Source organism: Odocoileus virginianus, chromosome 23 (genome assembly GCF_023699985.2).
Source record: "Odocoileus virginianus isolate 20LAN1187 ecotype Illinois chromosome 23, Ovbor_1.2, whole genome shotgun sequence".
Taxonomy (NCBI): Eukaryota; Metazoa; Chordata; class Mammalia; order Artiodactyla; family Cervidae; genus Odocoileus; species Odocoileus virginianus.
In genome coordinates, this window is record NC_069696.1 from 34,420,367 (window position 1) to 34,446,022 (window position 25,656).

A 25,656-nucleotide genomic window follows, 5' to 3' on the forward strand; every position below is an offset into this window, starting at 1 on the left:
AAAAATTATTATAGTTTGTCAATAAAATGTACCACTGTATATACTTAAGTGGGAAGATGTCTAAAATATAAGGTTAGATTGGAAAAAGCAAGTTATAAAACAGATGGATAGAATGACCCCATTTGTATTAGGAAAAGAGTAACATAAGCAAATACAGCAACATGCAGAAAACTGATTATTAGCACTCGTCAGTGGTACTAGGTTTAGAGAATGATGAGGAGGCTTCTATTTTCACTTAATATCCTTTATATTCAAAGTTGATCATATATGCTTTTTAAAATATTTAAATAAATAATACAATTTTAAATGTAAAATAAAATGTATTTATGGTTCAAAGCGGATTAGAGAAAAGATATGACATTCCAAAGATTGGATAAAACTTTTGACATTGTGGGGGGGGGGGGGGCTAAAAAAAAAAACAAAAAACTTTTGACATTGTAAAGACTATATTATATACTATATTCTGCTAATATTTCATTCAAACAAATGCCTATAGGAATCTATAAATAATTCACAGTAGACAAAATAAACAAAGCAAGATCTAGATTTCTATGAACCACAGTACTTTGTTTACTTATTACCTCTGCCACTCTCTTTGCTGTGGTGAAAGATCAAATATTGCCTGAAATAAAGCAAAACATAATCACTAGAACTGTCAATTTCTCCCAGCTTTAATATCGTAATTTAAAACAATTTTCTTTGAGCAAGGAACAAATTTATAGTGCTGTTAAAAATAAGTATTCATAATTTACATTTAATCTTCCATAAGTCAAACTAATAAATTTAAATATATGATACTTATACTCAAAAGTAGTATACAGAAATTTTACTAACTGCAAATATTTTCCTGCTATAGAAACCTACATTTATAGTAATGGATATAATGTAATCTATCACATGTACAAAATGGTAATTTAGGGCTTAAAATCACTTAAATGATGCCAGCAAGAAACTTAAGCATTTAAAAAAGAAGAAGAAATGAAAAACTCATACAGCTTAAGTACAGTATTCAAGCATCCAAAGCCTACGTTCCTATCATGGTATTTTACCACGATAAAATCAAGTTTTGAAACGAGCTAAACAATGTCACTGTAATCCCCAAATGTATTAACCAAAAAAGAATAATTCAAGAAATGTTATCTAGGCACTATTTTCATCAATTCAAAGACAAATTTTGTTATTTTGTAGACTCAGAGGGAAAAAGGCCAGCTTCTCATGGTTTGTGGCAATACTCATAATTTAATTTTCCAATAGCAAGTCCACCTTTTATATTTATAAAGACAATTCATAACTAGGCATATTAATTCTATGTTCTAACTCATCATTATTATTAATGATGCCTCCATAACATGCCTTAACCTACTACTCTTTCTCTACAAATCCTTGGTCTTAACCCCTCATTCCATCAAACAGCCCTCTGTGCCGTTGGTTATTTAATTACGTTAACCTGGAGCCTTCCTCTCCTGTAATTGTGACCCTAAAGTCAGTCTACATTCTATACACCATTTGTTCCAGGTTAAATTTCCCCCCTCTCCCTGATTACAATGAAATTACTTTGGTTACTCCTCCTGCAACCTTTTCACACCATGGCACACAGAGAAAATGCCAGCATCTAAAAAACACACCAAGGCAAACAGATGAGGCTACATGCACCTGCTCCCCAACTACTTTGTGAATAAAACTGTTGATAGCAGGGACTATGCGATTTTTTCCTTTGGTATCCCCAAACTGCTCAACATAGTGATTAACACAGCAGGTAAAGAACCACAGACTGCCTTTGTGCCAGGCCACATGCTACTTAAATTAGTACCTCAATCTTCATAACCATCTTGTGAATTTGTTATTATTCTTTTATATATAAAAAAGAATTCAAAAGGTTAAAAACTTTTTTCAAAATCACAGGAAGTAAGGGTCAGTGTATAAGCCCAATTCTCAGATTTATCACTTTCTCACATCCCTAAAAGTGGTTCTTTTCTTTAAATAAATAATAGCTATCACATAGCATAATGTGATCATGGTTTAGAAACTTATAAAATTAATAGAATTAAGTTTTTATATTCAGACTGCATATTAAAAGAATTGAGTGAAAATTTAAAAACAAGTAAAAATTATCTCAAGTAATTTTACATTAATAATATTCTCAAATATTTTAATGTAAACTAGGACAAGGAAGTGAATATTTACCAGAAACATTGTTAAACATTTTAAAAATTACTGATAAAAAGTATATAGTTTTTAAGTACACATATAAGAAGTGTACATATTTTTAAGTTTCTAGCTTTATGACTAAGACATGACTTTTATTATATGACAGTTAAAATAAAACTTTCCTATTTACAAATGATTGAAAGAAATGGCAGAAACTGTTACAATGGAATAATCAATGATCTTGCCACAATTACATAATTCTAACATATCCATCAGAGTCTAGTATCTGTAATGCATTATGCTTTACATTTTGTGAGCTATAAAAAAAGAAAAAAATCATGCAATTTCTTCTCAGGAGTTTAGCATCTAGCTAGAGAGACAAGCTATCCAGAAAAAACATACATTAAAAAAAAAATCAGAGACTTAATAAATGTGAAGAGTGACAGACACTCAGAATATGGAGAGACTGCTAGAAAATAACATAAATAAATTTCAGACGATAAGCTCAAGATATTTCCTCAAATCCTCACAATGTTCAAAGAAATAGAAAAATGAGGACACAAACTATATCACTGTTTTAAATTATTTTAAATTAGCATCCATCTGCTGGAAATCTTTAAAAACTTATGCAAGCCAGCATACAAGGGAGACTAAACTGAGAAAACAGTTTATGACACAAGAAAAGTTCATGTAAACAGCAATTAAATTGCTGGAAACAGCAATTAAATTGCCAATTCACAGTAACAGGTAACAGGTGATAAAAGACAATAACACACTTGGGGAAGAGACAGCGTCATCCTAAGAACACTTCTAAGAATTCGATCCACGCCAGAGACTGCATTCCACGGCAGCACTACTCCCAGCTTATGTGTGACCTGGACAGTAACATAAGTTAAGCAAAATCACTGCCACAGCTGCCTGCTAGTGAGGACAGTCACACCAGGTAAACAAAAAAGGAATTACCTTAGCTAAATTTAACCTATTAAAAAATAAACATGGAAAAGAAATACTGTGATGCCCTAGTGAAGCACTCTGCCATCCTGAACCCAGTGTGACTTCTTCCTTTCTTTTCAAAAACATCTGAAGCTTTAATTTTACTTAGAAGAAACAGAGCGTATCTAAACTATATATCCTTCTTGTTTCATTTAGGTCTGGGAAAAAAAAAGCCGGGGTGGGGAGGAAAGGGAGCTGACCAACAGTCTACTCCAACTCCCGGTCAGTCATATGGCTGTGCATTCTCTCACCCAAAGGAGAACAAGAAAACAGACAAAAAAGATTCATTAATCTAAAGGATGTGGTCAATCTGAGGTCCAAGGCCTAATTTTCCTCTATGATACCATTTCTAAAAATAAGAAGAAAAGTTTTTCTAATCATTTCTCAATGAGATTTAACATCAAAAATGGAGTGATCTGCAATATATTAGAGGTGGGAAGTATAATCACTGAATTTTAAAACATAATAAAGGCAATGAAAAAAAAGAGTGATCGAGAAGTCAGAGGCAAAGTTCAAAATATGCATCTTATGCAGGAGTTGATAAAATATTGAAAACCACTCCAGGAGAGTCAACATCATTTGGTAAGAATTTTTAAAAGCAAAAGCAAAAGTATTATTCTGAACATCTTTAAAGCAAACCAACAACCAAAAAAAGACTTAAAAATTCAGATCACTAATTACAACCAGAAGCCAAAAGCAACTAAAGCAGATCTACATTTGAATATATAGGATAAATATTTGAATTTCAAAAGTAAAGAAAGCATGTAAGTAGATAAATACATTCCCTACAAGGAAAAAAATACTGTGCCAGAAGGCAACAAAGGAATGTCTACAAAGTTTTGAGTGCAAAGTATCATAAAGCAAGAATTCTATCCTCAACCAACTTTACATGTATGAAGAATAGAATGACAGAATGGCAGCCTGTCATAAAACATAATCCACATATTCTTAAAAAAAAAATTTATTTTATACTGGACTATAGCCAATTCCCTGGTGGCTCAGAGGTTAAAGCATCTGCCTGCAATGCAGGAGACCCGGGTTCGATCCCTGGGTTGGGAAGATCCCCTAGAGAAGGAAATGGCAACCCACTCTAGTATTCTTGCCTGGAAAATCCCATCGACAGAGGAGCCTGTGTGGGCTATACTCCACAGGGTAGCAAAGAGTCAGACACGACTGAGCGACTTCACTTCATAGCCAATTAACAATGTTCTGATAGTTTCAGGTGGACAGCAAAGGGACTCAGCCATACATATACATGTATCCATTCTCCCCCAAACTCCTCTCCCAGCCAGGCTGCCACATAACGTTGAGAAGAGTTCCCTGTGTTATAGGGTGGGATCTTGCTGTTTATCTATTTTAAATATAGCAGAGTGTACATGTCCATCCCAATATTCTTTCCATGATAAAGAAGTCACCAAAGTCCCTTAAAAGATGATAAACAAAAATAAAGAAACAAAGAGTAGAAAATAAAAGCAGTAAAACACAGTGAAAGTTGAAGAATTATTCCTAAAATAGTACGAAATGTAATGCAAATGTGAATTGTGCCTGACAATGATCACCATCTAAACTTGCAGATAAAAGTATGCAATAACATGGTACCTGACTTTGTAAGGTAACTAACCTCATTAAAAATTACTGTGATACCAATTTTTTGAGTGGAGTAGAGGAGTTAGGAAGTAGAGAAGTTCAGAGTGGCACTAACAACAGTTACTTTTCCTTTAGAAAATTTTATTTAAAAAAGTGTGTATGAAAAGGCATAAATACATTTTATGGCTATAAACTAAAAATAACTTGGTAATCAAAACTAACCTAAGGGCTTCCTTTTTCTCCTCCACACATTCAGTTACTTCTAATCCTCCATCACCTTTAGTCTTCACTTTCCAATTTTGTTTATAGAGAGTTCACAACTGTCAATGGTAAACAAAACAACTCAAGAATGAATGAGTAAACATACATACCACAAAGCCAACAGAGTAGCCAGCAGGCAAACTAGCTGGGAGTTCTGTACTTTCTTCTCTAAAGCTTCTTCAGGCCTAGTTCTGATCAGGACCTGTTATCACCTGCCCTAAATGTGACATCTGCCTCTGTAATGTGCTGGTGTCTTCTGACAGATTAATTTTACTACACACAACTTGTGTGATGAAAACGATAAGACAATGTCAGTATTTCACTAGGTCTGGGAAATGGAGGTGTGAAGGTAGGTGAAAAAAGTAAATGCATATAAAATTCTCCTGTTAGATACTGCTTCATTCTTGATTACATGAGAAATATAGCTCAGACATTTTTAAGGACTTAAATTTGGTAAAAGAAGAATACAAATAGGACACAGAATTTCTAAATCATCAGAAAAAAAGAAATGTCATCACTCTAGCAACTGTATAAAAGAGATAAGGAAACTGTTAGGAAGAATTAACAAAAAACACAAAATAAGTACAAGGTTATTGTTATAGAGGCTTATCCAGAATGCTAACAATAGTTATCTCAAGGCTTTAGTATCAAATATAACTTTTTTCTTCCCCTAAATGTTTACAAAGGATATGTATCACTTTTATTTTCTTGTTTTATTTTTTATTGAAGTATAGTTGATTTACATTGTCATACATGACTTCTGAATTAAGAAAATGTATTTTTAAGAAACTAGCTCAGACAAAACTAATCAAATATCAAAACTGTTTCCAAGAAAAAAATTCCTCAAAGCATACGACTGAAAATGATATGTGAATCAAACTTACTGGTTCATAAACTAGACCATCTGCAGATGCAACCATTGTTTCTGCTAAATCCAATACATCTGCTCCAACATCTGCATAAAAAAAAATTAGAAGTTTTATATTCTTTGCGCAGAACCAAACTAACAAATTAAGATGAATAACAGAACACTCACAAATATGTAGGATCACTTTCCTATACTGCTTACTTATTCAAGTTAAAACAGTAGTATTATTCAGTTTCAGTGGAAATAACTCCAAAAATTAATAATGCTTTTTCTACTTTTTACTCAGTAAGAAAGATGACTTGGAATCTCACAGTAAAAATAGTATAAACTTAACTGAACTGAAGAACTTTGCAAAACTTGGCAATCAACTAATCACAGTATTAAATGGCTGCTGAACAAAATATTAATGACAAGAATAATTTTTAGAGGTTAAAATCTTAAGGCAAAGCTACTGATGACATTTAAATAGTTAACAAATAGGGAAAATTTATTTTGAAAAGGGTAAAATTTTAATGGTATTCAAACATCTATAATAAAGCAAAATATGATAATTAAGTATTAACACTAAATCAATAGTTTAGATAAAAAATATTTCTTTTATCTTAAAACCACTAACATAAGAAAATATAAATGGAAAGGGGAAACAGATTTAGATGAAATCTTTTAGAACTTAATTTCCTTAATTGGATATAATGAATTCACAACTTTAAAAAATTTTGTCTGAATTACTGAATTCTTGGTCTCTACTTTTCAAGCAGTACTTTACCATACAATTTAAGATGAAAAAGCATCCTCATTTCTGAGAGCAATACTGATTCAAACAGTATCTATCTTGAATAAAAGCATTTTTTCACTTCTATCAGTATAATTAAGTGAAGCCAGTGCAGAAAATAGAAAACGGTACCACCACCATTAACTTAAAAGACCTGAATCTGTGTGCAAAAGTAAAAGTAAAGGGCTGCGAACTGAAACAGCGACAGAATATGTTTGTGGAAGGTGGGTGTAAAGACTGGTACTTCAAACAAGAAATACCTCCAAACAGGATATACCTCAACTAGAACTTTGATTTATATTTCCTCCAATTTTCTTTCATTTTAATCATACTATTGTAAAAGTTAAATCTCTTCATGGAGAAGAAATTTAAAAAATACAAGCTGTAGAGAAACACATTCTTATTTGCATTTTTAAATAACACTACAACAGTATTTTACAATATCATAAAAGGAAAATAAAGTTAAAACAAACAGTATTTTTTACTTTTTACTAGCAATTATTTAAACCATAATTTATATATGCATTCATCAAGTTAAAGATGTACTTACATTGACACTTCATGGCAACAGTAATATCTATATTGATTCTCAATTTGCTAAAAAATGAAAAGGAAACATTATAATCTATTAATTGATCAACAAAACATGAGCAATAAAAATCAACTGATCTATGAAAAACCTGGACTTCATACAGAATATGTCAATTAGAACTTGTATAGCATTTCATATGACCAAAACAAAGGCTCTTCAAAAGTAAAAATTCTATTTTGTAATTATTCCAAAAGCCATTCTGACTTACAAGTTTTTAACACAGTATCCTTTAATTTAATGGCAAGTTTACAACTGAGAAGTCTAAGCAACTCAGAAAAAAGTATTAACCTCTGTTTACATAAATTTTATATTGACTATGTGACCAAAGAACGTAAATCTTTCAAAATCAAAAGGTAGGAATTGAAAGTCTTCCTTCCCTTATCAAATAAATACCATACATCTAGCATTATGCCTGACATGCTACAAACACCACAATCTTTCTTCTTTATCGTGGACCTATAAATGGACAGCTTCAGTTCTACAGATAAGCAATGGTGTTTACAGAAGTATAAACAAACGCCTAGCTTAAGACCAGATAACCACTGAAGTGGCATATTGGAAACTAGGTCTGTGTGACTCAAAATAAATGTACCGAAATTACTAGAAAAAAAGAAATCTGATTCTTAAAGTTTTGCATGGCCTTTTCAAAAGACTCACCCAATGCCTTACTTTCAAATGATAAGTTCAAATCAAATTAATTTTCAAAAAGAATTAAGCACCAAGAATAACAGAATGAGTACAATCAGTATCAGTTCTGTCTGTCCTGTGCTTCCTATCAAAACTTTTTTTCACCCTAATAATTTTCATCTGGTTTCAACAGAGAGTATGGATTTTTAGAATTTCATGTAGTCTTAAAGTTGCCTAGAGTTCAAACTGTACTCAAATAATCCTGGAGTTTAGGCTCACGAGATTTTATAAGAACCAGAAGATGAAGCCAGTGGACAGACTTCTGGGCATCCCCATTACACTTGAAGTGAACTACATGACTTCATTTGTAAAGAATAAAAAGTGCTTCATTGGGGCTAAAAAAATAAATAAACAAATAAGAAAAACAACAAATTCCTTAAAAACTAACGACATTAAGAATAATATTGACGTTACAAATCACGAAACTAAGGCCCAAAAGAAGCCAGCTATATGACTTGCCCAGGGTTACACAGGACCTATTACAAATGTTGACTGATTGAATTCTCATTGATCTGAAGAGGAAAATAGTATAAAATTATCCCCATTTTACAGAAAAGAAAACTGAAGCACATGCAGATATAGATTTAGTCAGTTCTCGAAAGTCACACACCAAGTAACTGGCAAATCTGGGACTGGAATCACAGGAAACATGTAGTGCAACCTACATGTTATAAACCTGTTATCTTCAATCAATTAAAAAATCCAAATGATATGAATAAAGTATGTTTTGTTTCCTAATTAAGATACTATTATTTTCAAAGCTTTAAAAGTGATGTTTACCTTAAAATATAGTTTATACATAATTTACAACAATCAAGCTTTAAGTATAAACAATGTTACCATAACCTGTTTTCCAGCTCATGCAGATCAGTAAGATATTTCAAAATCTAAAGAGTAAACAGTCTCAAAATATCAGACAATTTCCATCTTTTCAGCTTCTAAGGAAAAATACATTCTGTTCTCCTAACCTTTTTAAACAAATGTATAAACAATCAGAGAATCTCTCTTTTATAATTTAACCAATATTCAAATGATTCTAAAATATTTGACCTAAAGCATAATGAGAATTTTTCAGGACTATTTCTTCAGAATTAAAATAAACTATGTATAAAAATTAAAACGTTATTTTCAGAACAATTTAAATCTAAAGGCGTTTCAAAAAAAAAAGTTACCTAGAAAAATCCTTGTCTACTTCATATTCATACTTCATCCATGTATCTTGATATACTGAAAATTCCATTATAGTTAATAAAGCCATAGTGGTAAATGCTATTAGAGAAACTGAGAAACCAACAGAAAAGAAAGAATTAAAACAATTTTTAAAAGGTAAACAACAAGATAAACTGGGATTAAAATTAGCAAAGAATACCCTAATGTGATTACCAAGTGAATGAATACTGTAAAAGATTTTTCTTAAAATATTATAATTTTTTTCTAAAACAACTTAAAAATGAAGACTTAATGAACACAAACATTTGCATTTTTGAGAAAGGATGTTATTTCTTTAGTATTAAGGACATTTCTCACTAAATGGATCTGTCAAAATTACACAGACACAAAACTTTTACCTTGTTACAAATAGCAATGTCACAGATATGATAAATGATGAAAGTAAGCATAAGTTTCACAACACAAATTTGAAAGTAGTCTCCTCATAATTAAAAATGGTATCCATGCTGTAGTCCAATTAAAATAACAAAAAAATAGCCTAATTTCTTAGATCTTGAGAGTTCACAATCTGTGCCAGAAAGTCAAATAACATCTCCATCTCTACTTACCAAAGTAGATAGATAAAATTCTATCTACTTGGAAATCTCCCAAATATTTCACTTCATTTTAAAAGATCTAATTAAAAGAAAAAGAACTATCATCTACTATGACAAAAAACATTTAAAATGGATGGTGTAACAAGAACTTGTACTATGTTCATTAACAAAAGTTAATCACAGGAGATTAGAAATAGCAACCAATGTACTATAAATTTTACCAAATGAAATGTGAATCTTATAAGAAATATATTGTTTTAGTAGTTCTTCACATAGGAAAAAGTTACAGTAAATAACTGTTATAATGGCATACTTTTCTGATATATTTCATTATTAATTTATTTTATTGAACAAATATCTTTCTCTGTACCAGGCACTGCTCTGAGTATTTTATAAATATTAACTTATTTAATTGCTACTGCAACTCTACCAGGTAAACACTGATAACATCCCCATTTTGTGTAAGAAGAAACTTAAGCATAGACAGGTTGAGTAACTTCCTGAAGATCAAGTAGTTAGGAAGAGGCAGAGGTGGAATTTAAATCCAGATAGTCTGATGCCAAAGTCTAAGCTCTTAACTTACTACCCTATGCTACCTTTCTTCAGTAATGTGAAATTTAAGAATTTTATTATGATGTCTAAAGTGACTTATTCTTAACCAAAACAGACTAAGGCAGTTTCAACATCATTAAATAACTTCCATTATATTTACATATAAAAATCTTTAATAATAATTCAACAGCACCAAAGCAGCATAATTGAATTAATTTGTTCAGTTATGCTTTAATAAACACTGCTAAATGCATAGGCTGCACTAGGTTGGATGCCAAAAAGCATATATAGAAGAATAAATTTAAGGCAAATAGTGTGACATGAGGACAGACCAGCCATAAAGTTACTTTGATGCGTTTAAAGTTACTTTAAAATTCACTGATGAGTTCTTCCTCATAGCTACATTTCTGTAAGTTCTTTTATTTGGAAAGAAAGTTTTCTTTAAACCTTTTTTCTTTTTTTTTATTGGTATATAATTGTTTTCCAATGTGTTAGAGTCTGCTGTACAATGAAGCGAATCAACTACACGTATGCACACACTCCTCCCTCACGGACATTCCTTCAACAACCCCACCTTAAACATTCCTTCAACGCCCCCCACCACCCTCACTACCATGATAACACAGAAGATGAACTTACTGAAGTTTGGTTTGAACTGACACTCACCTGTACCCCCACTGGCTGAAGTCTCCACATAGCTCTCAGGAACCTTTGGAAAGGCATCAAACTCTTTCACCAAACTTAAGGTTTTCCTCCGATTCAGTCGCCTCATCTTCAGGAAAACCTTCTTCTTCTTTCATATAGTCATGCTAAGAAATAAAAAAAATGAATAAATGCATCCTTCAGAAAGATTAAAAGGTTGATTATATTTTTAGATAACTGACAGATGTCCTTGGAACAACTTAACATTCTCATTCCTCCTCGAGGGAAAAAAAAAGCTTAACACTATCCTTTCTCCACTCCCACCCTGACAAAAAGAACTAATGAAAGGCAATTTACACACACTAACACATTTAACAGCCAATAATGTGAAAAGTTACTCAATCATATTTGTAATATTTGAATATACAAATTAAAATGGCTATTCTGTTAAATTAACAAAACATATAACACATTCCCATTAAAGGATGACAATGAAGTAAAATAGACATGCTCATATATTGCTAACAACAACATAAATATTCACCACTCCTCTTTTCACCAAGTAAATTCCTTTTTTAGGAATGCATCTTAAGGAAAATATATGTGTTGTGCACAAAAATTTCATTATGAGGGTATTTCACAAAATCCTCATATCCAATATACAAATTCAATGAATTAAAAGTTCTGAATCTAAGTAAGCACTGAAAATCTTATAAAAGAAAATACAATAATGTACAAAATACTCGTAACACATTAAGAAAAGACTAGAAGGCCATATTCCAGTTTTACGAGAGGCAGGGAAAAGATATTTGGGAAAAAAACTGAAAGCCTATACACAAAATGTTTTAAGTAGATCATGGAAGAATTTTGTCCTCTTTACAAAATTTTGAACTTTATAAATTATCTATTTTTATAATATAAATATTACTTAAAAATTGACTGCTTGCCATTCTTCTTTTGATCAGTATGCCAACTATATCTAAAATATGCTAGCCATAAAATAACTGAAATCACAAATATTTACATAATTTTATATTACTGATTTATATAAATATTATAGGTGATACTACAAGCATTACCCAACTCAAAGCTGTATTGATAAAATTAACACCTAATAGAATAAGTCAAATTCTACTGGTTGTAGAAGTCACTAAAAGAAAAACAGTGTCTAGAAAAAAAGCAGAAAGACTTATCTAAAATCTAAATAGGATTAATACAGAAAGAATAGACCATAGAAAGAGTATTCATGGAGAAAAAGGAGACCAGAGAGTTAAGAATTGGCAGGAATCACAAACACTGCCCAAAAGAGAGCAGGCCCTAACCAGGGGCATTACTTAATCAGTCCATGCAGGATCCACGGCCCTAAAGTGAAGCTGAATGCATTAAAGGGTTGATTTCACTTGTTATTATAAACATCCAACTAACTCCCTGTGCTGATTCCATGTTTAAAAGTGGCCTTCAGATTATAATTTGGTTTTCATGTAGATGGTTTTCCTAAGAAAAAAAAGAACATGTAGACAAAAGAGAAGACAGTTTGATTCCCACAACAGATGTAAATTAAGCTTCTGAGTGTTTATTAAGCATAAGCCTTGGTTCCTCATATTTGTTCAACTCAGTAATCAAATTTATTCTCTATGCTCACTTAGCAGTAATAGTACCAAGACTGATCCTTCTTCCATCTTTCAAATTTCTACTCATTCTCTCCTACAGGAGTTAAATAATAAATATGTTCAAGCCACTTAACTTTAAAACAAAACTTTCCAGGTAAGCTCAAATCCAACTCAACTACTGTACAGGTCTCTGGCTTCTGCTTCAGTGTTCTTGCCTTGAAAACCCCATAAACAGTATGAAAAGGCAAAAAGACAAGACACTACCTTAAAGGAGTGAGTTGTCTCCATTCATATCCTAAGACTAATTCCTCAGTTCTCAACTAAACTTGTTCTCAGCAAGGTCATCAACCATTTCCTTAGTACCAAATCCAATGGACAATTTTGGCCTTAATTCAGTTTTTGCTTCTGAGAGAATACATTTTCTCACTTGTTCATCACTTCTTTTCCTCCTGAAACAGTCTCATACCTTGGCTGAGGTAATACTACATTCCTGATTTGGCTTATTTTGCAGATTCTTCTTCCTCTCAGACTCTGCACCAGGCCCTTCTCTCAACCTCCACACTTTCCCCAAGTGGTTTCCCATGCCTTCCATTTCCATCTACACATTGATTCCTCTCAAATTTTTATTCCCAGTCCAAATCTTTCTGCAGACATGAATATCTTTCTGACTTCTATTACATTTTCATTGGATCGTTGGAAAGACAATTTAGAATAAACATGCCTAAAAATAAACACTTCACCCTACCAAACCTGTTTATCCTCCTGTGTCCCTAAATTAATGATGACACATGCATCCAATGCACAAGCTAGAAACATGGATTTTATCCTTAAAGTCTTCTTAAATTTCTCGCAATTCTAACTTTTCCAGGCCCAAAGAAATTCCTTACTAGGATCTTAGTCTCAGCTGCCATAATCTATCTCTGCATTGCTTCAAACGATCTTCAAACTGTCGATTCCCTCTCTATATGACAATCAATAATATTTTTAACATAATACATAAAATTCATCATATAAGTTTCATTGTAAAATATTTATATAGGTTCCCATCACATTTAAAGAGTTTGAAATCTATCTATCCCAACGTGGTTTACAAAGCACTGGAAACAAAGACCCTGTTCACCTCTCTTCAAAACCCAGTTTCTCAAAGTCTCAGCTCCAACCTCACTAATCACTTTCTATTCTTTAAAAACACTATTCTGTCTACTAGAAATATCCTCCCCCTCCTACCCCACCTCTGCATTTGGCTAACTCTCTTCAAGTGTCAGTCTAAACATCTCTCTCGAGGAGGAAAAACCTTCAATGACCTCAAACATGACTTACAGCATTTGCTCCTAGAACACTCTAGTTTTATCACACTATTTCTACCTGCTTGTTCTCTCCATAGTAATTTTAAGCCAGGGACCATGTCTAACTTAGTCTTTATATCTCTGATGTGCATGAGGTTACTTGATAAATATTTATCGAAGGAAGAAAAGAAGGAAGGTGGGAAATTCCCCATTAACATTCATGATAGCACAGCTTCCAATCAAAACATTTATACTTAGATAAATACATAATAATATAAGATCTACAAAAAGAAATTTTTCTTATTTCATTCACTGTAGTATATCCCCAGCACCTTAAACAGTAGTTGGCTCATAGTAGCTAACAGCAATGTTGAGCAAAAGAATAAAACTGTGAATTTTATTTTCTACACGTTCTATGTATTTTAATAAGCCTTACAAGTGCTTTCTTATAAACTGTATCTAAGTATAAAGATATGGCAAGCAAGTAGTTGGTTTAACCAACACTCGAATAATTCATACAGCCTATCCAGTACTCCTCCCTTAATCATCTAACTAGTGTACTACCTGGCTATCTCTAGTTTCTACATTTCCACTGCCTGACCCAGAGAGCACATAGAGGGCACTCTCTTGGCTCTCCTCAAACCTAGAATAGAAAAGCTGACAATAGGAGGCCATGTTCCTGGTGAACTGGCAGGGGTCTCCCCTTCCACTCAGACAGCTCTGTTCTACACTTGAGCACCTGCCACTCTGCTGCTCTTAGCTCATTCTTATTACCTCAGCACTAACCTACACCCGAGAAATTCACTCCACCTCAACAATTGCCAGTCTGCTCTATAGAGCCACTATTTTGATATGAACAAGTCATCTGATAACTTCTAGTTTTTCTAAAAACAAGCCTTCTACCTGCTATTTATGAAACCTGACATTCTCCTAGGGGCAATTCTCTTTGAATCCTACTTCTTTTCTGAGACTCACAGGTAAAGTAGCAGCAGGTTTCAACATGATTTCTTGACCATATCTTCCCTTTTTAAGTCTATCTTCTAATAATAATAAACACATGTACTATACAGAATATAGCTAACTTTCATATTATGTATCCGACTCTTTGAGACCTCATGGACTGCAGCCCGCCAGGCTCCTCTGTCCATGGGATTCTCCAAGTAAGAATACTAGAGTGGGTTGCCACGCCCTCCTCCAGGGGATCTTCCCAACCCAGGGATCAAACCCGGGTCTATACTTCTCTCCTTCCCCATCCCATTGCCATCTTATGACACTCAGGCACTCACTCACAGTGATAGCTCTTTTATCATGTAAGCATAACATTTATTCTCCAATCATTTCCATCTTAATTCTATATAAAGCCACACATGAACAAGGTCACGTTTTGGCTCCTCTGAACTTTTAAAATTGTGTGTGTGTGTTAATCTCTCAGTCGTGTCCGACTCTTTGCGAGCCCATGAACTATAGCCAACCAGGCTCCTCTGTCCATGGGATTCTCCAGGCAAGACTACCGGAGTGAGTTGTCATGCCCTTCTGTAGGGGATCTTCCCAACCCAGGGACCGAACCCAGGTCTCCCACATTGCAGGCAGATTCTTTACCATTTGAGCTACCCGGGAAGCTCAAATTTAAAATTACTCTGCTGCTAATACCGAAAACACTAATTTTCTTCTCTGAGCAGAAACAATTATCCTTGCAGTTCTTTAACTTCTTGACTAGGGAAAAACCTACTCTTCTCGTTCCCTGTGTTCTCACTCCCTTGGACTCCTCCCCATCAGCAGCCTCACTGCTCCCGTTCCCACTGGATCTGCTTCTCCATCCAGCTCAGTTAGCCATTTGCAAAACACATTTAGAAAGACCCTAAACCAGTGATTTCCAGAGCCACAGGATGCCATTCTGTCACAAGTTTCTAATCTGTACCTACTAAATGAAAAAAACAATGATAGTATAAGAATTTTAAAAATTAAATGTATTCAAGTTTTTTAACATCTTTTATTCTGAAATTATTTCCTTTCCTTTTTTTTTAATGTGTCAAATATCCCTTCTTTGGTGAAATGATAAAGCAGACAAAGTTTTTTGTTTTGTTTTTGGATGTCTTTCTTTAATAAAATTAAAAACTTCAATTCTACATTAGCCCTTAAGTTCAGCTCAAAATTAAAAACCGCAATTCTACATTAGCCCTTAAATCCAGCCCAAAATTAAAAATTGCAATTATATATTAGCCCTTAAGTCCAGTCCCTTTCCCTGATTTCTATATACTTTTTGTACTGGTTAACAAAATTTAGGAGCCATTATGCTAGATTCCTCTGCCCAGTGGTTTTCATAATTTGACAATCTCCAGTACCATATCTTCAATTTCTCTCCTATACTGCTGTGTATACTAAAAAATAAAACACATAAGCTCTACTAAGTCGTTGATAACAACTGAGACTAAAACAATGCTTTGAAAAACTGCATAAGAAGTATGAAACCAGCTTTCATGCTGGAACACAGGCACATATTATCAACACTCAATCTAAGTAACGCCACATTTCATCATCTGTGTCCATGTGAATACAATGAGACTATCAGATGCTTTGCCAAAATTAAAATACAGAATTCATGACACTTCTATGGCTCCACTGCATTTAATCATTTCTTCAAACAAAAAGGAAGAAAACAAGGAAAGTGGTACTGCTACTCACACTTTACGAGCTAACTTCTATTTTTAACACATATTTGACAATATGAAAAATATTTAACTGGTTAATACATATGCATTGTTGTAAGCTGAACTATGCCTCCCAAAAGGATACATCTAAGTCCTAATCCCTGGTATCTGTGAGTGGGTCTTATTTGAAAATAGCTGGGTTTTCAAAAAAACAACTAGTTAAGATGAGATCATACCATGTTAAGGTGGCCCCAAATCCAATGAGGGTTTCCCTTGTGGCTCACCTGGTAAAGAATCTACCTGCAACGCGGGAGACTTGGGTTCGATCCCTGGGTTGGGAAGATCCCCTGGAGAAGGGAAAGACTACCCACTCCAGTATTCTGGCCTGGAGAATTCCATGGACTGTATTTAGTCCATGGGGTGGCAAAGAGTTGGATATCCAATAACCGGTGCCTTTATGACAAGCCACATGAGGATACACAGACACACTGGGGACTATGCCGTGTGAAGACAGGTAGAGATCAGAGTGATGAGTCTACAAGCCAAGGAGCTAAGGATCACCCAGATGTTAAAACAGGCAAGGAAGGTTTCTTTCCTATAGCTGTCAGAGGCAATATGGCCCTGCTGACACCTTTATTTCAGTCTGGTGGCCTCCAGAATCGAAAGAAAACAAATTTCTATTTTTTTAAACCAGGCAGATGGTAATTTGCTAAGTCAGCCCTGTGAAATTAACATAAGTCATTAACAAGAATGAGAAAGGAGGTGGAATAAATACTATCCATGCTGCCACTGAACTTCAGAAATGAAAAACAAAACTATTACTTATCTGTAAATTTAAGCCAATTGATAAAGGGAAAAAAAAATTATGGAAGATAACTTAGTTTCACTTTACAGCACTAGATATCAAAAAAGTACTCATTCTTTTTACTTTAAAACTTTTTACAATAGAGCAAAATGTTAAACAATTACAATTATTTACACTAACATAATTCAAGCAAATCTAATAAGCTTCCAAGTGATATTTTTAAAAAATGTTTACTTGGAAGCAAATAAGATGGTATAAATGCGACTTCTGTAATTGGAAATACTTGGTGTTCTTCTAGGCACTTACTAGCTATGTGACAAATTTGAAAAGATCCTCAACTTCTCACAATTCTCTATTACAACTTTATTTTAAAAGGAGGGATGGAGACATAATGGTTTACCTCACAGTTTTTAATCAAGATAAAAATGAGTCATTTGATAAATGTCTAACTTTCAAAAGAAATGCAAAGACTTACAGCTGAGATTTATTAACGTCTTTAGGAAGGTGGAAAGAGTATCTGAATTAGTTGATAATACTATGAAAAGACTGAGGATTATGTAATAGAAGCTGAGAGACATTTAGAGTGATGGCAACACAAGTTGGATACACCTAATAATAAGATGAAGCAAGGTTTGACTCTAGTAACTACTCAATAAAAGCACACAAAATTGAATTAAGGAAGTAAGGAAAGTGTGAAGAAAAGGTCAGTGACACCTGAAATATATTGACAATAGAATGAAGGCCCCCAAAAGCAAGGAGAATAGGTTACCAAGGCACTAGGTCACTGACCTAGACTGTAGTAAGACTGCATGAAGTAGCAGAAAGAAGAAATCTGTAACTGAGTAATTAAAGAGAAGATAACAGCTTAAGAAAGCAAGCAGTTGGAAGATGGAGTTTAAGCACAAATTAACCATATAGACTGAAAAGTATAATCAATTTTGAATCAAAGAAATTACTTTAAAATGTATCTTCTTCATTTTATATTTTGGCTAAGTACAAAAGCAACATTGTGTGAGTAGGCATAGAAGATAGAAAACAAAAATTAAAAATTCACAAGAGCTAATACTTTGAGCATCACCACCCACCTTCTGAGTCTGGAATTACTACTCCCATTTTGTAGATAAGGAAACTAAAGCACAAAGAGGTTATTTTATCCATCAGGATATTAAGAGGGAGAATCATAATAAATAATGAAAAACTGTTGAAAGGGATTTGTAGCAGGCATAGACTGCTTAAAAAGTAACTTCTATTAAAAATAAGTTTCACCATCTTTCAATTAAATCATTAACCCTCAAGGAAATTTATCATTTTCTTTTTGCTGTTATTGTTCCAAGTTAGTACTAATTTCCTCTGAGACTTTAAAGCTTGCTATATTTTTATGATTTGTACCCTCAATTATAACAATCAGCTGTGACTGAATTTTACCATCACAAAGAAAGAAATTCAATCCCTCTTCTCCCCCCAGAGAAAACCATGAAATTTTTTTTCATGTTTTTCCTCTAAGAGACCTGGAATAATTGCATCAATGTGGAGATATCAACAAACAAATTAAGTAAACAAACATACGTACTAGACTCTTCAGTGAACAACCTAATTCATTTCTTTATAATGGCTGTATACTAGAGTACAGTGAAATATTTAAACACAATTGCAAACAAGTAAATCCCATTTTTAACTGTATCTTTGACTTCTTCTGAAGGCCCGTCTTGCAACATTTTAACAGATATTATGTAACTTTGCGTTGTCCTGAGGGCATTAAATCCTAAATATAAAAGTTACAAGAATACCTTTTCTCAAACAATGACCTACTAATTCTATATACTACCAATATCCAAGGGTATTCTCTACCACGAGTTGACTGTTACCTAACGAGGGTTTCTTAACTCTCGAGGGTTTCAGAAAAGTACTGCCACTCGAACCTCTCTCTCCTATAGCATCTCGTCCTACCCTAACCCATTTCTCATTTTCCTAAGCGGTGCGCGAACCTCCTGAGGAGAGGCTAAGAAGATCTAGGTCTTTCTCAGACAGAGAGCAACTTGCTGCAAAGAATTTGGTATTTGTCTGAACGGGGATGGAAGCCAGACACCCGGGAAATCCGGACACCATCAGGCAGGTCTTCACAACCCGGGACCCTCCTCGCCTGCGGACGGGAGGAGCCACCGGGGCACGGGGCGCTGTAAGAAGCAATGGGCCAGGGTCAGAAGCTACGGGGAAGTACCTAAACTCCTTCAAGTTGTAAGACGGCGCAGAAACACTGGACCGGAGAAAGAGATTCCCGGCGCAGCGCTGCCCAGGGTCCTGCCAGTAACGCCCCCGGCAAGATAGGTAGAGAGGCTCCCAGGTCCGGCCCGTTCTCCAGAAGAGAGAAATTAAGACCGGGAACCAATCCTATAACTGGCTCACTATTTAACCACATTCATGCCCTGAACAGCCCTGGAGCAAGAGAGGGAAAAGCACCCGGCGGGGTTTCAGTATTTTACCTTGTGTTACGGTCCCAGCCGACCGCCATGTTTCACAGAAGCCCGGGTCGCCCGGGCTCCCATTTACCCGGAAATATCGCGAGAACATAAGCCACTACCACCGTTGAAAACGTCAACATTGAGTTGGTGTAGAGCTCTCGCGATATTCCCTTTGCTGACGACGCGCTCTGTGAATCAAGAGGCGTGGTTCAAATTAAAGGGGTGCGGCTAAGTAGAACAGAGATTTAAATTGATTTCAGTTATGCCCATTTGGCTGATACGGAAGTAACTTCTCCAGAAAGGGATTTGTAATCTACCAGTTTGGAAACCTGGGGCTTCCCAGCTGGCGCGACGAGTAAAGAATCTGCCTGCCAGTGTAGGACGCAAGAGACGGGTTTAATCCCTGAGTCGTGAAGATCTCCCGGTGTAGAAACTCCAGTATTCTTGGCTGGAAAATTCCACGGATAATCAGCCTGGCAGGCTATATAGTCCATAGGGTATCAAAGAGTAGGACTTCACTGAGCGAGGGAGCGGGGCTTATACACCCGCATAAGCACGCATACAAAAACTTGGGAGACCACAGAAGGAATCTCACGCAGGAATTAACATTTACAGCCCTATATGTATCACTCCTCCAAAACTCTCATCACGTTTTGTGCAGTCTTTCTTTAGCTCTTTATTTTCTTCTGTCAAGAACGTTTAAACTTTGCTTTTAAGACCAGGTAACAATTATTTATTAAATGCTTTCTTGTCTATGGGTTGGCCAAAAAGTTCGTTCGGATCTGTCCGTAATATCTTATGGGAAAATGCAAAGGAACTTCTTGGCCAACAATTAGTAAGCTCCATAAGAAAGTACATCTGATCTACAAATATTCTGATGTACCTATCTATAGAACACTAATGGAGATGCAGACATAGAGAACAGATTTTTGGACACAGTAGGGGAGAAAGAGGGTGGGATGATTTGAGAGAGTGGCATTGAAACAGATATATTACCATATGTAAAGTGGGAATTTACTGTATGACACAGGGAACCCAAAGCTGGTGCTCTCTGACATCCTAGGGGGTGGGATGGGGAGGAAGATGAGAGGGAGATTTAAGAGGGAGGGGACATATGCATACCCATGGTTGATTCATGTTGATGTGTGGCAGAAGCCATCACAATATTGTAATTATCCTCCAAATAAAAATTAAATTTAAAAAAGCACATCTGTCTCCGTCAATCTTATATCACCAGTACATTTCTATGCACTCAAATATTTGTTGAGAAAGAAAATTAATGCTTCATTCAGCTTTTCCTAACACTTCCTATCATAAGAGGCAACAGAGGGGACTTTGAAAAGAAAGGGTTCAAGAGCAAGCCCATAGCCCACATGTTACCAGATTTTCCAAATATTGAGATTCCAATTTTAAGATTTATTGACCAAAAATTCTCACAAAAAGATAAAAATGACAAATTCTTAAAGGGTAAACAGCGCTCCTCCCCATAAACAATATTTATATGCTTTACTTTCTGTATCTCATTTAACCCTCACAATATTATTCACTTACTAGATATGGAAATAGAGATAAATGGCAGTTAAGTAATTTACCCAAAGTCAGATAGCTAGGAGAGGCAGAAAAATCTTGACCACAAAACTAAATTGCCTTTCAAAGGAGAAATCATTTTATTTAATGAATTAACATTTACAGAAATATAAAATTTTACTAAATTTTAAAATATCTTAGAAAATAAGGCAAAGAATTTCCACTGATGGAATTTCACTTTCAGACTTTCATCTCAGGATTAGCCCCAAAACTTTAAACCACCTCTAAATTGATTTAAAGCTTAAATTGATATTTAAGGAGAAACATAGTGGAGTGGTTAAGATCACAGACACTGCAGCTAGAATTTCTTGGACTAAAATTCCAGTTCAATCACATACTAGCCTGTGACCTTGGGCATATTAATTTATCTCTCTTATCCTCTTTTGTTTATCTATAAAATGGCACAATAATGTCTCAGAGATTGTTACAAGGACTAAATGAGTTAATATATAGCTGGAGTGTTTCTTTTTTTAATTATTTTAATTGGAGGCTAATTACTTTACAATATTGAGGTGGTTTTTGCCATATATTGACGTGAGTCAGCCATTGGTGTACATGTGTCCCCCATCCCGAACCCCCCTCCCACCTCCCTCCCCCTCCATCCCTCTGGGTTGTCCCGGTGCACTGGCTTTCAGTGCCCTGTTTCATGCATTGAACTTGGACTTGTCATCTATTTCACATATGGTATTATACATGATTCAATGCTATTTTCTCAAATCATCCCACCCTCTCTTTCTCCCACAGAGTCCAAAAGTCTGTTCTTTGTGTCTCTGTCACTGTATCATGTAGAGGGTCATCGTTACCATCTTTCTAAATTCCATATACATGTGTTAATATACTGTATTGGTGTTTTTCTTTCTTTCTTCACTCTGTATTATAGGTTCCAGTTTCATCTACCTCATTAGAACTGATTTAAATGTTTTCTTTTCAATAGCTGAGAAGTTTGCGACATTGTACAGGAGGCAGTGATCAAAACCATCCCCAAGAAAAATAAATGCAAAAAGGCAAAATGGTTGTCTGATGAGGCCTTACAAATAGCTGTGAAAAGAAGAGAAGCTAAAGGCAAAGGAGAAAAGGAAAGATATACCCATTTGAATGCAGGGTTCAAAGAATAACAAGGAGAGATAAGAAAGCCTTCCTCAGTGATCAATGCAAAGAAAGAAAGGAAAACAATGAGAAAGAGAATGAGAAACACTAGAGATCTCATCAAGAAAATCAGAGAAACCAAGGGAACATTTCACACAAAGATGACCACAATAAAGGACAGAAACCTAACAGAAGCAGAAGATTTTGAGAAGAGGTGGCAAGAATACAAAGAAGAACTATACAAAAAAGATCTTCATGACCCAGATAACCACGATGGTGTGATCACTCACCTAGAGCCAGACATCCTGGAATGCAAAGTCAAGTGGGCCTTAGGAAGCATCACTATGAACAAAGACAATAGAGATAATGGAATTCCAGCTGAGCTATTTCAAATCCTAAAGGATGATGCTGTGAAAGTGCTGCACTCAATATGCTCACAAATCTGGAAAACTCGGCAGTGGTCACAGGACTGGAAAAGGTCAGTTTTCATTCCAATCCCAAAGAAAGGCAATGCCAGAGAACATTCAAACTACCGCACAACTGCACTCATCTCACAGGCTAACAAAGTAATGATCCAATTTCTCCAAGTCAGGCTTCAACAGTAAATGAACCATGAATTTCTAGATGTTCAAGCTGGATTTAGAAGAGACAGAGGAACCAGAGATCAAATTGCCAACATCCGTTGGATCATTGAAAGAGTAAGAGAGCTCCAGAAAAACATCTACTTTTTCTTTATTGACTACACCAAAGCCTTTGACTGCGTGGATCACAACAAACTCTGGAAAATTCTTAAAGAGATGGGAATACCAGACCACCTGACCTGCCTCCTGAGAAATCTGTATGCAGGTCAAGAAGCAACATTTAAAACTGGACATGGAACAACAGACTATTCCAAATAGGAAGAGGAGTACGTCAAGGCTGTATATTGTCATCTTGCTTATTTAACTTACATGCAGAGTACATCATGCGGAATGCAGGCTGGATGAAGCACAAGCTGGAATCAAGATTGCCAGGAGAAATACCAATAACCTCAGATAGGCAGATGACACCACCCTTATGGCAGAAAGTGAAGAAGGACTAAAGAGCCTCTTGATGAAAGTGAAAGAGGAGAGTGAAAAAGTTGACTTAAAACTCAACATTCAGAAAACTAAGATCATGGCATCTGGTCCCATCATTTGATGGCAAATAGATGGGGAAAGAATGGAAACAGTGACAGACTTTATTTTGTGGGCTCCCAAAGCACTGCAAATGCTGACTGTAGCCATGAAATTAAAAGACACTTGCTCCTTGCAAGAAAAGCTATGACCAACCTAGACAGCATATTAAAAAGCAGAGACATTATTTTGCCAACAAAAGTCCATCTAGTCAAAGCTATGGCTTTTCCAGTAGTCCTGTATGGATGTGACAGTTGGACTATAAAGAAAGCAGAGTGCTGAAGAATTGATGCTTTTGAACTTTTGGAGAAGACTCTTGAGAGTCCCTTGGACTGCAAGGAGATTGAACCAGTCAATCCTAAAGGACATCATCCCTGAATATTCATAGGAAGGACTGATGCTAAAGCTGAAGCTCCAATACTTTGGCCACCTGATGTGAAGAACTGACTCACTGGAAAAGACCCTGCTGCTGGGAAAGATTGAAGGCAGGAGAAGAAGGGGATGACAGAGGATGGATGGCATCACCGACTCAATGGACATGAGTTTGAGTAGGTTCCAGGAGTTGGTGATGGACAGGGAAGCCTGGCGTGCTGCAGTCCATGGGGTTGCTAAAGTCGGACACAACTGAGCAACTGAACTGAACTGAATATTCCATTGTATATATGTACCTCAACTTTCTTATCCTCGTCTGCCGATGGACATGTTGGTTGCTTCCATGTCCTGGCTGTTGTAAACAGTGCTGCAGTGAACACTAGGGTACACGTGTCTCTTTCAGATCTGGTTTCCTCGGTGTGTATGCCCAGCAGTGGGATTGCTGGGTCGTATGGCAATTCTATTTCCAGGTTTTAAAGGAAACTCCACACCGTTCTCCATAGCGGCTGTACTAGTTGCATTCCCACCAACAGTGTAAGAGGGCTCCCTTTTCTCCAAACCCTCTCCAGCATATCTTGTTCGTAGATTTTTTTTTTGATAGCAGCCATTCTGACCAGCATGAGATGGTACCTCAATTTGGTTTTGATTTGCATTTCTCTGATAATGAGTGATGTAGAGCAGCTTTTCATGTGTTTGTTAGTCATCTGTATGTTTTCTTTGGAGAAATGTCTGTTCAGTTCTTTGGCCCATTTTCTGATTGGGTTGGTTGTTTTGGTTTTTTTTTTTCCTGGTATTGAGCTGCATGAGCTACTTGTATATTTTTGAGATTAATTCTTGGTCAGTTTCTTCATTTGCTATTATTTTCTCCCATTCTGAAGGCTGTCTTTTCACCTTGCTTAAAGTGTTTCTTTATCTTAGCTGCAAAGATACCATCAGCCCTTCCTTCTTTGTGGGTCTGATTGTTTGAGCTCTTGTGTGGCTAGAAACTGGTTGTTGTTCATTTAGTTACACCTGATCCCTGATCTCTAGAATAGTCTACTTTCAAGGTAACTACTATCCCATAAGAATCAGATGTCCCAATAAAACAAAACTGACTAATTTGATCTTGCTTATTTAAAAAACAGCTCATGATCTTCCAAGCTACTCAGTGAAGACTAAATTTCCTTCTGAAGATTAAAGCCTTACTTAACTTGAAAGGGGCGAGTACTTAATCCTATGGTGGTGTTATATCTGGAAAACAGTTTGTTTCCAAAAATAAAAATGTCCATTGGGTAATGATTAGTCAAATCCATTTCACCTGCTTTCACTAATGGAGGTCATTTTTAGACTTGCTTGTCCTCCAAGTAGTACATAGCCTAAACAATGTCTACCTGTTATTTTTAAGGAACTTGAGGTCATCTGCGTCTAGTTCAAGCCCAGTTGTTAAGGCTGGATGGGACCACCAATTGAGCATGTGGGAGTGTCTCTTTGGTGACCTTTTAAAGGTACAGTGACCTATAGCTTAGTTATGCCTTCACAGAATAACCTCACTTTTATCCACCCTCTGCCACTCAGATATTTTTCCATTTTCTGATATCATTATATAATATTGGTGGTGAGATAAAATGGCCAAATAATTTCCATCCCATATACAAGATATGTCCCTGCTTTTTTATTCCATAAATACCCAAAGCCCCTTGCCTTCAGGAAGCCAGATTTGAGATTTGTCTTCTAGTCCCCTTGCTTGGCTGTCTTGTGAAAAAAACCCTACCTTTGCAGCAAACCTCAGCATCTCAGCATTT

General features: G+C 35.4%; 1 protein-coding gene and 1 non-coding gene across 2 annotated transcripts in view; one reads left to right on the forward strand and one right to left on the reverse strand.

Annotated features, from left to right (window-relative positions):
• Positions 1-19,803, reverse strand: part of ERGIC2 (ERGIC and golgi 2) — a 39,497-nt gene extending 19,694 nt beyond the window's left edge. The window contains exons 1-6 of the mRNA XM_020907512.2: positions 19,698-19,803; positions 10,893-11,035; positions 9,081-9,189; positions 7,180-7,226; positions 5,874-5,944; positions 582-622 (exon numbers count right to left, since the gene is read on the reverse strand). Coding sequence (XP_020763171.2) covers positions 582-622; positions 5,874-5,944; positions 7,180-7,226; positions 9,081-9,189; positions 10,893-10,998 — 374 coding nt within the window. The 5' untranslated portion in view covers positions 10,999-11,035; positions 19,698-19,803. The remainder of the gene's footprint in view (positions 1-581; positions 623-5,873; positions 5,945-7,179; positions 7,227-9,080; positions 9,190-10,892; positions 11,036-19,697) is intronic.
• On the forward strand, positions 4,129-4,200 carry TRNAC-GCA (transfer RNA cysteine (anticodon GCA)). The gene has a single exon. It is a non-coding gene; the product is annotated as a tRNA-Cys (tRNA).
• Positions 19,804-25,656: the final 5,853 nt, after the last annotated feature.